At 32.8% G+C, this 16,849-nt stretch overlaps 2 protein-coding genes across 3 annotated transcripts in view; both read right to left on the reverse strand.

The window, feature by feature from the left end:
• Positions 1 to 10,695: 10,695 nt before the first annotated feature.
• Positions 10,696 to 16,362, reverse strand: LOC140057651 (CD109 antigen-like). The gene is made up of 10 exons (XM_072103369.1): positions 16,194 to 16,362; positions 15,735 to 15,973; positions 15,359 to 15,442; positions 14,579 to 14,759; positions 13,110 to 13,333; positions 12,730 to 12,888; positions 12,367 to 12,539; positions 11,859 to 12,021; positions 11,441 to 11,546; positions 10,696 to 10,922 (listed from the first exon to the last, which is right to left on the reverse strand). The coding sequence occupies exons 1-10, from the start codon at positions 16,360 to 16,362 to the stop codon at positions 10,696 to 10,698; spliced, it is 1,725 nt and encodes a 574-aa protein (XP_071959470.1).
• The window catches only part of LOC140056514 (CD109 antigen-like), a 49,558-nt gene continuing 48,943 nt past the window's right edge, over positions 16,235 to 16,849 (reverse strand). For both annotated transcript variants that reach the window (XM_072101911.1, XM_072101912.1), the window contains exon 22: positions 16,235 to 16,370. The gene's annotated coding sequence lies outside the window, so the exon portion shown is untranslated. The remainder of the gene's footprint in view (positions 16,371 to 16,849) is intronic.

Below are 16,849 nucleotides of genomic sequence, written 5' to 3' on the forward strand. Positions count from 1 at the left end.
ATAACCGGAAATGGCATAATTATGGTAAATTATGAAATCTCCAAGTGATTTTTTGCTATTTCTGGGAGCAGAAGTGACGTCAGAATATCATAAATAGGTTTTACTGTATATATTCTTATTCTCCAAGTCAAGACCTTTGAAATGACACCAAACATGGCTATATTACGACGAAAATCGTTTGGCACCAAGATACCATCTTCGAGACGTCATATGGCTGCATCCGGTTTATAGCTTTGAGGACATGTCCCTGTAGTATACCCATGCCAAATCCCAGCTCAATACTACAACGAATAAGGGAGGAGTAAGTCCTTTATAAATCGCACTTTTTTCGATTGGTACCATGTTTATGATGTCATAATTCTGAATCGGGTTGAAGTACGAAAATGTTCTCTCTAATGCTCTGTTCACATATTACTCTAGTATATGCATGCCATGTTTCAGAGCCATCAGACGACGCGTAAAGAACTAGTAGGACTTGAAAGTTGGCTCAAAAGTGTCCAGATGGAAGAAGAAGAGGATGAATTTACACTTTATTAACACTATCAATACTCTATACACTCTCACCTCTCTTTTATACATTTTTAAACTGCTTTTAATCTTTGTCTTGTCCTGTTTTATTTTTAAAGAGTCACATTTGTTTGTCTTTTTTTCCTTATATCTTCTCTTGTGCCTTCTTTATACATTGTTATACAGGCATTGTTCTTTCAATTTCAGGTTTTAGGTTAGGGTTCAACCGCTTGTTAGGTATACCTAATCCTAGAGACAGTGGATTTACAGTACAGTAACAGAGGTAATTAATACACTTAATTAATTAGTTATGGTTCATTTATGGTTATAGATTACACATTACATGATGCTGTTGAAAGAGTATAGTATGTCATCAAAAACCATTATGACAAAAATGCAGTGACAATGATATCACTGCATTCCATAACGTTCCAATTCATTGCATCTCAATGAACAAACTAACCACATAATGTACATCCATCCAACAAAAAAAACAACACCACTGCCCTTACTTGTTTGTCCTGGTTTATAGATGGCTTTATCAGTTTGAATGTAGATGGAAAAGCCTTTTGAAACAAACTTCAATATTTTCTCTTCTGTAAACTTAACACCATTTAGTCCTAAAACCTCCAGAGTGTAAGTCCCATCGGCAGTGACACTCTCTGGTACCTGAAAAAAAACTATTTGTTTATTTTTTTCCACAAAAGCCACAGTACAATTTATATATAAAATATAATATTATAAGATTAACAATGTGTGAAAGGAGATCAAAATAAATACAAATTATTAATTACATTGGCCACCTGAGCAGTCGTCAACATGACAAGTACATATTAACTAATTTCAAGTTCACAGTAAAGAGCACTAGATCAGGTTAATATTCCAGTTTTTCACTAGTCAAAAAAAAGGTTATGTTGGAGTAACTGGCCCAAAAATATAGGGTAGGTATTTATCTATATATAAATTTACGTAAGGACAAAATTCGGTAAATCGCGCCTTACTTCTAGAATTTTTACTCGATGGTATATAAAGTTGGTTCGTACTTTCGGTACTGATTTTAAACACCTGATGTAACCCTGTTTACTAATTAAATTAAGTTAGATAATTAGTTATTGACGATTAAAACGAATTTAGGTTCAACGATTTGCCCCAAATAGGGGTGTTTTCAGATCGTGGTATACACTGTCTAATGTATGTCCGTCTTTAAAAAATACCCGCCACAAAAATGTGAGGAGGCTTCGCATTTTCCTATCTCCTCCTACGATAATTGTTTTTAATAGCTGAAAACCGGTTGAACAGCTAGAGTACAGCATCATAATGTTGAAGACAGGCCGATTTTCTTAAAAAAATACTATTTTGATATATTTAATATACGATTATACAAATGTATTGATTTGCGATGAATGGAACATCCCAATCTCTCAGTCTGCCAAAGTTTGGTTTAACACAAGTGGGTAAATTTATGAGTCCTTGGTTTAACACATACGGTAGGTAAATATATAGGCCCTTTGAGAATAAACTTGCAATACTTTGACAATACTGTACTGTAAATACCTATAAACTATTAAATCATGTTGCGCAACTCTAACGTCATTCACAATAGGAGGTGCACAATTTCACGTAAATGCCCACATGTTGACATCAAAACAGTTCAAAAAGTACAGAAAAGCGATAAAATGCATAGTGATACCGGACCGACAGACAGTGAACTATAGAATCGCGTCCACGCGACTAAAAACTGGAAGGCAATACTACTGAGTTTTTAGTTAAAATTTAACTGTTTATTATCTTTTTAATAAGCAGAATCGATATTAATTTTTTTTTTTTTACAAAAGTGAACAACCTAACAAAACTACACAATAAGTTTAGTGTAGGGTATTGGTATTGTTTTGGCTTTCTTTTATATGAATAAAACAAAAATAAAGAAACAACATAAATGCAGATGTTTAATCAAGCATGTGTGAGCTATAGGCTTGCCCATCCAGAAAAAAAATTTCTTAAAACATATCTGTAAGTTAATGTTCATCTGGTTTTGAATATCCATGAGTTAGTACTGTCAAGCAGGTTAGTTTCAATAATTTTTGGTTTTTAAAAAATAACTACTAACTCATCAGTATAACATTAATCAGAAGGAAATTACAGCACTCAGGTTAAATTAATGTAAACAGTAAAATATATTTTATTGATCCACTTGATGCAATGTTGATCCATCACAGTAAAGAAACTATGCAAAAACCAATCAAATTAATGCACTCATCTTAATAATACAGTAGACCAGGCTTTAAAGAATTTAACAACCTGTATTGTACAAAAATGCACCTTGGAAAGTGTATGGTACTAGATACTGAGTTGGGAGTACCGACACACTTAAAAACATTCACGTACGTGTTACGTGATTCTACGCCTGAGGGAGCACTACTATATTTAATATACACATGGCTGGCTCTCTCTTTCTCGATCATCGTAGATACTAGCGAACTTATTATTATATAATAATGAGAATTAACGAGTTATCGTTAATACAAGAGTCTATTCTCGTTTCCTTTATATGGGTATGACACACGAATCACACTGAACTATAACTAAATAAATGTTTACAGTTAAAAACAGGGTCTACTAGCACTGAATGTGTGAACCTAACTTATAATAGGAATAGCATGACTGTTGTGTCTCCCACTGAATCAGACTAACTCTTTCTGTTGCAAAAATAATCATTTAATGATTCTGTAGTTGCCTAATTTTTTCGGCAGCAGAAACAGGAGAAATTTAAAATAACCACTTGGCATTCTCAAAATAAAAGTTACAAACACCCACGCGTTGGAACGGAAATTCAACCAGCTATCGCAGTGAAACTATTAGCTGCAACAGATGTTTACCCAACTACTGTAGCATCTTGAACGTTTTAAAAACTGTTTTACAGAAATCTTATTGCAATCAAATTGGTAACATTTTAAATAATTTATTCTTTCTTAAATCATGGCTTCCCTCTTGTTATTTGGAGTCAGTTTAATACTACTGTATGTTATTTAAACTCTTTAAATTGTTATAAACTTACAAAATTATTAAAAATAAGTTCAACACTCAGAATGAAATCTAAATTCTGAATATGAATAAATTAATAAATTGATTTTGTTGCAGATAGGCCTTACCTGTAATTCAATAGTATCAACAGTACTACCAATATAGTTTCGTATAATTGATGCAACATTGATAGGCGAGGCAGAGTTTTTAATCAAGGCAGAGATGGTAAAAGACTCTTCTGTTTCAATGTTCATACTAAGAACGAGCGGCAATCCAGGACGTATAGTGTCAGGTGAAATGATAATGTACCGTCTGTAAAAAGTAACCAAGATTAAATAATATTGTATTGATGTACTGTATTGTCCCCCAAAAACATGAAAAATGAAGAATAGTAAAATAAGATTTTGAACGGAAATAACGGTTTTCACTTTATAAAAAACACATTTAAATAAATTCAACCAAAAAGCAACTGACTTCCAGTCAATTTGACTATTTTTTGCTTTCAATTACAGTTTTTTCAGGTAAATAATTTTTTTTTTTTTGCGATCACACTTTTCTTTAAGTGAATAATTATCATAAACATCAAAATGGCATATTCAACAAAAAAACTTAAACAAATCATTTTTTATTGGGACAATATATCTAAAAGATACAGTAGTACTTTAGGACACCCCTTTTCTGGGGACACTTTCCTATTAGGTTTTTGTGACGTGAACAAAATGGTAAAACCAATCACAACTAAAGGAATGCTTGATTTGATGGCTGCAGTGTTAAAACATTGCACCAGGAAAGAGACTTTAAAATCGTCACGTTGACAAATTTAGGTGATTAAAGTTAAAACAGTAATAAAAATGATTTTTTTTTTCTTTAATCTATTGTTGCCATTTTAAGTTTATCTATTTTTGATTGTTCATTTTTTTTTCAAAGTATTTGAAAGGAATTAAAAGACAAAAAATAATAATGAATACAATTTTGAATACCATAGGAAAAATAGTCACTTTCACTTCAAATAAATAATGATTCGCATAACAAAAGATAATTTAATAAATATATTGTATTTAATAGTAATAATAAAATTAATAAGAACACATTAACCCTTATGAATCATTTCAATATATATTGAAACTCAATTTTGAAATTTACAACCAAGTATTTTCTGATGAGGCTTTACAAAGAATCTTTTAAAAACTTACCCATAAGACATGTGAATGAATCCAAACATAATGCAAAATATGGTTACATAATTTAAGGCCATTGTCTTTAATTTAATCTAGGAAAAAAATGATTTAAATACTGATAATTCAATAAATACTAAATTAACGTTTCTTATTGTAATTCGAAATTTCAAGTGATTTTTTGTCTCCAGCTTTTTTTTTCTTGTGATATTTGGATACAAAAAACATATTCCAGTATGACCTCACATAACTGACTCAGGCTAAACCGGTTTTGTGGTTCATAATCATTTTCCTGCTGCACAGATAAGATCTTATATTTAAAACAGATTGGATATTCATGTTACTGAATACATTTACCATTTACTGTCAAGCTATAAATGTCAATTTGTCAATTTTTAAATGAAAGTTGAAAATAAAGTAGATCAGCTGACCAAATAAAAATTAATTTTGCTAAAAGGGAAGTTAATCTGGAATATTTAATGTGATGCAATATTAGATTAAGATCCATCTATTAATATATCGTCCACTAAAATTAAATTACGTTAGTAGCCACATTCACATAAGATTTTATCGTGCTCTCGTATCGTGATATTGAATATCGCGTTAGCAGGAACAGCGTTCACATAGAATTGGACATCTTGATATAAGTATGCTAATGAGGGGCAATGTTGCGTGACAGAGGTCAAACGTTGAGAACATGGTGTGTGATGTGGTGTGGTAGCTTGTTTGTTGGTTTGTTGTTGTTTGCGTTGCGCGAGTTCAGTTTTATACAGCAGTTATCCGAAGATTGAAAAAAAATTGAACGAAAGATTGCGATAAAATAAAAAGAATGTATTGCAGCTTGCTTGATTGAAGAATATAACGTGCTGTCAAAATTATTGTTGTTGTTGTTATGTTGGGGTCGTCTGCTTCCGGTTGGGTCGATGACCCATACATCACCTGATTAGCAACCGAGCGCTGATTGGTTGAATTTCGTCTCTTATCACGATAACTTCGTAAGATCATGATAACTAACGTGCTCTCCGAGAGCATGTTAGCCGGAATTAACGTGATATCCAAGATCACGTTAACAACTTCCTGCAGGTTCACATTGAACATCATGATAAAGAAACTCACGATAATTTCTGAATGTGAATCTAATGAGAGTTTAGCATGGTACTGTACCTGCATGGGCTATTAACACTTTGACTGCCAAACATGGAGATCTTCGTGTTTGGAAACACAAGGCTTGACTGAACTCGGAGATCTTCATGTTTGGAAACTCAACACTTGACTGCCAAACACTAGAGATCTTCGTGTTTGGAAACACAACGCTTGACTGCCAAACGCGGAGATCTCTGTGTTTCGTTTTTTTTTTTTTATGAAATCCAGTAGATAGGTTAATAATTGGTATATTCTATCAATATAGACACTTCTGGACCGTAAATATTATATTAATTAATTTATAGCTAATCTGGTTACGAATGACTGTCAAAACGGTACCTGTCGAAACATCAACATACCCCACGCATCACAGTAGCGTGTAGAGCGCTGGCTTGGCGCGTCATGTACCGGCTGCTCTAGCTAATATACTAGAAGTATTACAAAGGTTTTTGTGGATTGGCATGTTTGTTTGTTACCCGAATAAAAAGTAATGGTGTCATTTTGAATATGAAATCTTTAATTTTATTATTTATTTATATGTATTATATTGTATGTTATATACCGTAATGGTTTCGTTGTTTCACTAAGTGACTGATTTTCCGCACAACAGACCTGTTTGGAAATGGTATGGATTATCATCAGTTTACTAGTAGGCCTAGTCACAAAACGGTTCCGGACGAACTTTAGGCCAGATTGACTAGGCCTCATGGTGTCTTTACTATGTGAATTTTGGCAAAAATTTGACGCAAGATCAATGATTTATAAAATGTAATACATTTTTAGATAGTGATAACTTGTTTTTATAGGCCTATTGATGCCGTGTAAGTAACGTTTACTTTGTTTGTTGATCTGATCGGGCGTTATTTTCAAATTGTGATGTCTTGCACAAAATCGCGAATATCTCGACTTTATTTCTTGTGCGAAACTACAAAAAACTAAAAAAGGGGTTAATTTTATTTTACTATTACGATTTACATATTGTGATTTGAACATCGTTCTTGGTACCATTGACAATTGTAAAGCTAAAATAGTTTCAATCGGCTTTAATAAAAACATCAAAATTAAAAACGCTGGCGGTGGCAGTTTCAAACTGGAAAAACCTCTGGCATTCAAAATGCTAAGAATACTTAATATAAAAAGTAAATAAGTAGTTAGCCAGGAATACGGTTTGGTCTAAGCTAACAAGACACCAACCCAAATGCCTACGGTACGGGGATCTAACACACTCTATATAGCAGTTTTTTGGGTTTTTTTTATTCAGTATATTACACAGAGGCGCCTTACAAGATGGAACCACCTTAGTTACAAGGCGCCTCAGATTTAACAAATACAACATTTTAAAACAAAAAACTAACAGAAACATCAATCAAATCTTCAAGAATTAACAATTAATTGTTGTACATAATAAAACAATAAAGCATTTTCACAATTTGAAAGAAGATCAAAACCAAAAATAAAAATTTCACTTAAAAATTTTATATGTTAAAGAAAAATCCTTGGCTAAGATATCCTCAATACATGGCAGTTATAATCACAAATAGAAAATAGCATTGTACAATTTACCTTTTTCCTAAAGTAACCAGTCAGAAAGACACCAACTACAGTTCAGTTTATAGCAATGACACACGTCTCTGCTGCAAACCAAAGTTGTTTAATTATTTTTGACATACAGTGCCAGTTAATAAATACACATTTGTTATGCATGACTACATACAATTACAAGTGGGAGGAGTGGGAAAAAACAGGGGACAGCATGCGATTTATTATCAAAGCTTATCATGCCGCGGCATTATTTAGCCGTTTTGACATAATCTGGCATAATTTTGTGTTTTTGAACAACCAAAAAAATAATATACGCAATTACCGTTTTCGCAACCCCCAATAAGGGAAATTATATTAGTTATTTTTCACACAAAACTAAATATATAAATTGTGTACGACATGGAATACAATTTTAGGTCCTATTTTGTGTCAGAGTTGGGGATTTACCAATGTTATCGCAGTTCAAAAAGTGATTCTCCATGGAGAGGGAACCAACAAGATGGTGGCTGCAATCGACCAATCAATTCGCATTTATACGCTTAAAGGCCAGGTGGGGGAAAACAATTTCTATTGATCATACATTCCAATAATTATCGATCTATAGTTTCCCCTATGTTTCATTATTTTTAGGATTTTATTTGTGTTAAACGAGCTTGTTGAAAATAAGCACTTTCTTATCAAGTTCAAATTACAAATAAAATCTCTCTTTTTGAACTGCTATAACATTGTTCTTTACAATAAATTAAAGAACACGGCAGAAATATAAAGTGAGACGTTGCTTTAATTGGAGTGATTAATTTAGTGAATGAAAGAAACAAATAATCTTACCCATTAGCCATGTGAATACAAATACAAAATATTGTTAGGCCTACATACTTCAGAGCCATTGTTTTAGACCTGTTTAAGAAAATAATAATAATATTAAAATATTTTGAAAACAACAACTTCTACAGTATGGGATAAATGGGTTTAATACAACAGATGAGATAAAATCAAAATCAATAACATACTCAATCATTAAAATCAATGAATCTAATAGATTATGACATCACCTTTCCCAAATCTAATCAAATGGTTGAATGGTTATGCTCAGCTCCCTAGGTTGAGGCTTGGTTCAAACCCATCAGTAGGCCTACAACTTTTTTAACTTACCATCGTCTTTATACCATGTTCTTTTCTGACCATGATTGCCATAGAGGGATAATTTTCATTTGGTAGATCAAAGAAAAAGTAAACTTGAGAACTTTAGTTTTATTACGACTATGTAACTTTTTATCGTTAAAAAAGAGGATTTTGTCAGGAAACGAATCAAGAAATTTGTCAAGTAAAAATTCAGCGCAGCCAGGGTTTTCTCCTTATAAAGCACATAACATTGTAAAGGTGCAAAGAAGTAGGCTACAATGATCCAATCTCTTTAGCTTCCCATTTGATGGTAAAACAGTAAACGGTACTACTAAAAAACACATTTTTAAAACATAATTTGAATCCATCCAATGTAAAGTTGATCGAATTTACTTTACATAAAATGATTATACGTGTGGCGTGAGGAGGGTGCACCCCCTCCATGGATCTGCTACCGTTTCCATTTTTTCACTTCAAAAATGTCTTTTAGTATTTGTCTTTCCCTGAAGATGTGTTCTCTTTGACTAACATTCGCATAAGCAAAATAAAAGAATGGTTGTGGACCTATTCAAACTACAAAATTTCACATGAAATTTTTCCCACGAAATAGTCCTGCGAAATACACCATCATTAACAACTTTAAATGAAATCATCAACAATGAGACAGTTGTGTGCCAGTGTGTACTTTGCAACAGTCGTAACAGGATATTATGGTTTTGGCCAAAAATTCAACCTTCAATTCAATATCATACATGACGTAAGCATGTGAAAATCGTTTTTCCTTTGCAAATTGACAGGGTCCAGACGTTACATACACTTCTGACGTGTTTGGCCAATTATGCATAACAATCGTTAGTCTTACAGGTATAGAATTATGCATTTTTTGTCAACTTAAAGTTTAATAAAAAAAATCAAAAAATAATTTGTATAGGCTAGGAAGGTTATTAGCCCAGGTATACAGTTTGGTCCGCTTCAGGTATGTACTCACTTCTTAAACTGATCACCAATCTACCTACAGTACATTGAGGGAAGATTCAGTCTTCCCTGGTACACACACCTATGGAGCACACCGTATCATACAACCAATCAGGCATTTACCATACCAAGAATCTCACACAGAAACCTATTAAATTAATCACAAATAAAAACAATTTTTGCACACTTTACCTTTTCTCCAGGTATCCACAAAAATTACCAAATGCAGTTATTTCATATAGACACCAATGTATCCATCCAACCAACTTTTATTTATTGACATAATCACACACTACTGTACTACAGTACTACTAAGTACATGATTTGTTATGCATGGCAACATACATATTCAAGAAATAACAGGTGGTGGCAGCATGTAGTTTAACATAAAAAGAGAAGATATGTCATTTTTATTCTCCATCTAAATCACAGACATGTATTCCTATTTTTTTTAAAGATGTATAGTCCCTCAAAAACATGAACACTCTTATCTTTTTACAAATAAATAAATATATATTTTTTCAATTATATATTTTTTTAACAAACCTAATTTTTTACATTATTGTTCTATTAAAAAAATGAAGGTTTTGTTACAAAGTCGAAAAATATAGAAACTTACAAAAATCAAAATCATCACAAATCAAAAATATATGCTGCATAATTCACACACCTTAATTTGGTTATTAGGATTTGCAAAAATAGATTAGCAAAATTAAATTGACAAAATATCGATTAATATTTTCTAAATATTGATTAGTATTGCGATTATCAATTTACCTAAACCTAAAACATGATTGCTTTATGATAATTATTGAAATTTAAATATTAAATATTTTAGTTTTACTAAAGTACTGTGTAATATCTTTAATCCATTAAATAATAATGTTTAAGTAACTCAAGTTATAAAAAAATAGTAATAGTGAAACATTTCACCTCATATATACACCTTAGGCCTACAGATTCAACTATACCAAAACCCAACATTTCAATATGATCCTCTTTTTACTGTATGATTTATAAAAATATGATCTTGATTACATACAAAAAGTCCTACAAATAATGTTTAAAATGTTGTGTTATATAATTTGAGTAAGTGTATGCAAACATGATATGCATTTAAAATTCTTTTTTGTTTAGAGACATATTTTATTAAACTTATAATTCAGAAGAAACACCTTACATTTTATTAGAGATATCAGATAACATTTTATTAACCCTGATAGTTTACTCCAAGCATTAACCCTGTAATGAAACAGCTCAAGATGAGTGTAGCGATATTAAGAAGTGGGTGAGGGGTCATTTGAATGACAGCTGCAGAGGGTTCTGGAGTGGTGTCTGCTGCACTCAAGCTGATTGCTTCTCCACAAGTATCACACAATTCATGGATGTTTGATTTACTCAAAGCATCAGATACATAAAACTTTGTGATTTTTTCATCTGGGGATTAAGACAATTAAGGTACAATCAATCACCCAGGAAAAATAAGAAGGTGTTCCTGTCAGTATTTAAACAGCTAGATGAAAGGCAGGTGGGGGCATTGTGAAGTACACTTGTGGAAGTTATAACGTCAGAGAACAAAGATCAGGCAAAAACCCAAAATCAGTATACTGTCTCTATTAGTCATTGTTTATTTTATTAGAATTCTTAGGCACAGCACTAGATGCGAAATGGGCCAATGTCCAATAATGAGTATTTTATGGCTATCTCAAATGTGTTCAATGTATTTCAAACAATAATATTACTCGGGTGCCAATCACGTATAACAAAATGTGAAATTTTAAAATTATCCCAAGTAGGTTGAGGTGGCCAGGGGATCGTTTCATATCACTTGTAAATCATTTCTCATTACGGCATTATTGTGCATTCAATATTTACAGTAGGCCTACAATGGGTTTACATTTCAAAGTTTCTATAACCATAAGGTAACTATTTATAAGAAATAATTAAATTCCTACCTGGTTGGTAGTAATTATACAACTTTACTGGGCTAGGTTTTATGTTGGAAACAATATTTGTCCTGTAAGCTGTAATAATCACACAAGTTGGAGAATCATATGCAATCTGGAAAATTAAAAGCAATATTAATCCAAGCTTATGAAAAAACAAACCAATTTATGGAACCCTATTTCTAAATTTAAACTGAACAAACAAATCCCTAACATTATGTACATTATCTTTACAAAGTTCATGCATAGTATGGCGGAGTGGTTATGAAAAAGCAGTGTCAGTTTTACCATGGACCTGGTCCATGGTTTTAATGTACATCATTTAGTAAAATCTGTAGTGTGCATTTAAAAAATAACACGAAAATAGTGTTTAACTATAGAAGTCATAGTGGGTTGAATAAAAGCATATAATAGCTTTTCATCTTACCTCATCAAAGTACAGAATAGCATTTCTCTTCTGCAATTCATATTTCTGCAAAGTGGCAATATTTTGAAGTTCATGTCTGATCCTATCCTCATCTACCGCAAAGCCTGAAGGGATACCAATTTCCATGATTGACATTCCGCTTTGCACCATATTTTTTAGATACCTGGTAAGATAATCAAAAACTGATAATATATCCATATAATTGCTTCCATATTTACTTCTTTTGGTTCTGTCATGTTATACATTTTTAAACTATCCCCTTCAAGTGATTCTGAGGAACTTTTTCTATATGTAAGACTCATCAGTGCAAGGTTAAATTTCAATTCCAACCGGAGGCCTTCTATCAAGCAAACACCTTTTGGAAAAATTGATCTTGTCCCCCGTGGGTTTCCGATTACTAGTTGGACAAAAGATATCCAAAAACTATGATATTATATAAGGTGATCTCTGTGCTAAAATTAACAATTTATTTTATAAACAGCAATGCATTTTTGATGAAATGACTTACTGTCCACCAACTTCAATCTGAATATTGTTTGAATCATTGTCAATCACTGCTATCGTGACGTTAAATGCTGGTTCTTCTACAACTTCTTGCACGTTGTACATAACAGAGAATTGTAAAAGAAATGATCTGCTTCCGGAGGCCGATACATCAACTGAACCAGATGACACAGGAATCTAAATTAAAATCACAAAAATAAAATACAGTATTTATGATATCCCTAACAAGAATATCATTTTAATTAATAACCATCAACTTGAGCCATTGAACCCACACCTATAAAGCCAGCGTTTTTTCCTCTCGTAACTGCACTGTAATATTTAATGAATCACAATAATTAATTATTATTAAGAAATAATACATTACCTCCAACTGCTGAAATACGAGAGCATTGTCACTGTTAACAATAAGCGACTGAGTGTAGGTTGGATCCTCTGATACTGTTACATCCAAAACAACCTCACCACTATTTTCGCTGAATTGACCAGCATATGATGCAAGCGCTTGCAAGGCTACAACAGTGTCCTGGTAGGAGATAAAATAAAATCCAGAGCTGTAATCGAAGACCAACCCAAGGCAGGTCTATCACTGTGTTGTCTCTTTGAGCAGAAACCATTAAACCTGTGTCGAGGTGGGGAGTTAGGGAAACGTCCCAATATCTCTGCATATACACAATGAATTAACATGACATAGTTTGGTCGTCGCCAATCGAAAGTAGCAAAAGTGTATCAAGATTAAAGTTGTACCTGTGTTGAGGAATAACCTCCAATTTCACTTCGTTGTCTAGTCAACCATTTTGCAATTGACGATTCTTCAAAGATATCATCATGTGCAAGATAGGTGAGGAGGCCGTAGCCTGTCATTTCAACATCAGATGAGGGAGGTTTTCCATACGGTCGAATCCAGATATCATCCTTAGACTCATCATCTGTTGTGTTTTTATCCTGGCGACGCCAATATTTCATTCCGTCTTTAAAACAACCAATGGTAAAAAGTAGTAAAATTGACATAATAAAAGGAGTAAATAAGTAGCTTAGCTTAATATGAGGCATGAAGAAATAAGCAATCTTTACTCTGTAACAGCGAGATTAGATTAAGTATTATGGTCAAATATTAGTGTGGACAGGACACAAGAATCTCTGCCATAAATAACAAGTTAGTTGAATTCAAGTTTCCCAATAATGATATTTCACCAAAAAGAAATATGTATTTTGGAAATTGCCACTACCATTATGTCAAATATACCTGTAGGTCAGGGTCAAGTGGTCACAAATGACATCATGCTCGTTGATTCTAGGGAAAACTGTCTAATGAGCTTGTGCTTTTCAAGATTTTTGGTAGGATTGAACAACAGTAAATTGACCCAGATGCTTTTTCCATCTCCTTTACAGTCTGACCCGTCTAAGGGTACGTTCACACGTATGGCATAAGACTGGCGTGGCTTATGCAAGTGGTAAGGTAATCCACAGATTAAAATGATCAGGTGTTCACACGTAAACAAAGAAGTCCAAGTATCGTTTACGTCCTAAAAGTTAAACCCTTTGTTCCTTTTTAGATTTTACACTGTCTTGATGACCATCTTTTGTTGTTTTTTAACCATTTCTTGAAATATAGTCAGCGCTTGATTTCTAAATCAATTCTTTCCCAAAAAACACTCTGCTTTTGGCCATTATTTATTTTTATTTCACCCTGAACAATTCATGCTCTTTTAGATTGAAGAACAGAGAGCAGCTAAATAGCTTGTTTTTATTTCAGCAATCAAATTCACAGTAAAAAACAAGAATTAATTAATAAATATCTTGAAATAAGGTCAAAATCATTCAAGCGTGGCTGGAGTTAGCTCCGTGGCATTAGTTAAGATGGGGTATGTAGCTGACGTTAATAACGCCACGGACGTGGCTTAGTGAGTTGCGTTAATAACTCCATTGCCATAGTTCACCCGCACATTACAATTTTTGACATATTTTAATTGTTTTTCCGCCACACATTTCTGTGTAGCATACCGGAACAACGCAAGATATATCAACCTCATCCCAATATTTATGTAACATAAAATTAGGCCATTGTCTGGTATTATTGCCAACAAAGACTACATTAAACACCACCATCATCTACTTCCATTTATTCTTGGTAAGGCATCAACTTAAAATGCATTTTAAATGTTTATATTATATAAATTTAGATTCTGTTTCTATTCAAAATACAGTAGGCCTACCTTCAACAATGGAAAGATCTTCTAAGGCTGTAAGGAAATTATCACGTTCTGAATGTCCACTCAAATTAAGAGCATATGTTGTAATAGCTAGAACATAAGGATCTGTGTTGAACGTAGACAACTGGCCTACAATGTAGACATTGGCCTTATTCAAAGAGCTTGTAAGTTCATTTAAAGTTGCCTGATAAAAAAAAAAAAAAAAGCTTAATAATGACTGAAGAGACCGTATGTGAATTAACTGTTTTTAATATGTTGTAGTCTTTTACATAATTATTACTTTTTGTCATTTTGAAAAGAGACTCGCAACTACAGAAAATTCCCTTTTCTTGTGTAAGATCCATGCTGTTGGCTAAATAAATGAGAACTTTAATTGCTTCAAGTAAAAAATGTGATGCACCTCTGTAGGAATAGTTGTGGAGAGGGTGGTGAACTAACGTACATTTGAGCTATTTTATTAGGACCTAAATGGAAACAAATTCTTTATTGGTGATTACAGTAAATGAGTTAAAAACAAAAATATGGAAGATCAGAAACTCAGACGCATAACAATAATGCCATAAAATATGGCTATACTGCAATTGGTCAATTAGGTACCTTCTACTCAGCAATGCACCACTATACACTATGACGTACCACATACGATTGTATTCTAAAATAAATCCTTGTACTGTAAGTGAAGATGTAAGTACAGTGATTGTTAATATTTGAACACAAATGGCAGCCATGTTGGATCATCTCACTACACTTGGATAGTTTGTAAAGTTGTATAAATATTCTAACCTGTTTTAAACCACGCCCATTCTTAGCTTCTTGTATCACAACAACGACATATGCAGTAAGTGTTACAGGCCCTGATACTCCTCCCTGAAAATCGAAACAAACAAAGTACAAAACAAATATTCCAATTAAGAATTTGCAATTAGAGCAATTAAACTAAGCTCAATAAAACTAAGGTACAGTACATACAAAATGATTTAAAATAGTTTCTATTACAGTAAATTATTACTAGGAGTAACGGCTAAAGCATTATATATCTTTTTAGAAATTAAAACTTTCGTTCAAGGAGCTATGTTTGTTAAAAATATTAAATGACATTCATAATTATATGACTCATGACTATGAAACAAACATAGCAGCCTGAATGCTACTGTCTAACCTGCATATCTCTGTGGAAAATTTTGCCTGGTTCCATGAATGATCCATCAGTATTCTGCTGTTCCAACAACCAAGTGATAGCCTTCTCAACAACTTTCATGTCTATATAAATATAGTCCTGGGCCTGAATGAATGATTTAATAACAAAAGCTGTCAACCATGTACTTCCAGAAGGATCACTATTCCCAAAAGCACTAAAAGATCCATCTTTATGCTGGTATTTGAGCTCTCTTTGATAGCCTAGAAATAAAGTAGTAATTGTATTACTAAAGAGGAATAAGATAGTAAATGATCCAGTATTTTTTATGCAATTTACCAATGTTATTGACAAACTTTAATACCAAAAATACAAATACAAAATACATTTATTCATCAAATTACAAATAAAATAATATTATGTACAATGATTCAAGTAAATTATGAAAGGATGAAATAGGAAAAAATAATTATTGCAACATACCAGTTTTCATGAATGTGAGTGCCTTTTCCTTGATTTCTGGATTGTTCTGATCTGTGTTCGTAAGGTAATCATAAATGAAAACATCCGGAGCAAAGCCTATCATATTCTGCTCACCGCATCCAGAGGGCATCCGCAAAAGTTCATCCAATCCACTCATTGTTGGTCCCATCTGGTCTCCTAAATGGAAAATAAGTGAACCATGCTGTGCCGTTTACAAGAGTACTGTGTTTATTGCTACCTTTAGCAAAATTGTTTAATGATACCTGTGTTTTAAGGCAGAGTTTGGTTGAACCCTGCCTACATTTGTCAGGGAAACAAGTACAGTAGAGGGCACTTTGAGAGTGCACTTTGACCTTCAGTATATTTTTCCTACATAAAAAATGTTATCAAACAACATGCCTTTGATTGTCTTTAGAAGCAAAGTATTGATGAAAACGTTGAGTAACTCAGTTCTTTTCCACATATGTGGTGTGTACTGCAAACTTATATCATCATTAATTTGTAGTGTAATTACATTGTACTGTTGAAGTATAATGGTTGTCTGGAATTTAATCAATTTTTCCAATATCATATTCATAATTGCAACCTCTAATTAAGTTCACATACAAAAAAACGATGTGTCTTTGTACCAACTCGCACTACCTTTGCCCCTCACG

The sequence above is a fragment of the Antedon mediterranea genome, chromosome 8 (genome assembly GCF_964355755.1).
Source record: "Antedon mediterranea chromosome 8, ecAntMedi1.1, whole genome shotgun sequence".
Taxonomy (NCBI): domain Eukaryota; kingdom Metazoa; phylum Echinodermata; class Crinoidea; order Comatulida; family Antedonidae; genus Antedon; species Antedon mediterranea.

Bases quoted from the DNA above. Each gene is read 5' to 3' on its own strand.
- LOC140057651 (XM_072103369.1), bottom strand. From the start codon at position 16,362: ATGGGACCAACAATGAGTGGATTGGATGAACTTTTGCGGATGCCCTCT. The intron at 13,334-14,578 runs GTAGGCCTACTG...GTTGTTTTAAAG, and splicing joins AGATCTTTCCATTGTTGAAG to ACGGAATGAAATATTGGCGT. The intron at 12,889-13,109 runs GTACAACTTTAA...ATCTCCTACCAG, and splicing joins GAGGTTATTCCTCAACACAG to GACACTGTTGTAGCCTTGCA.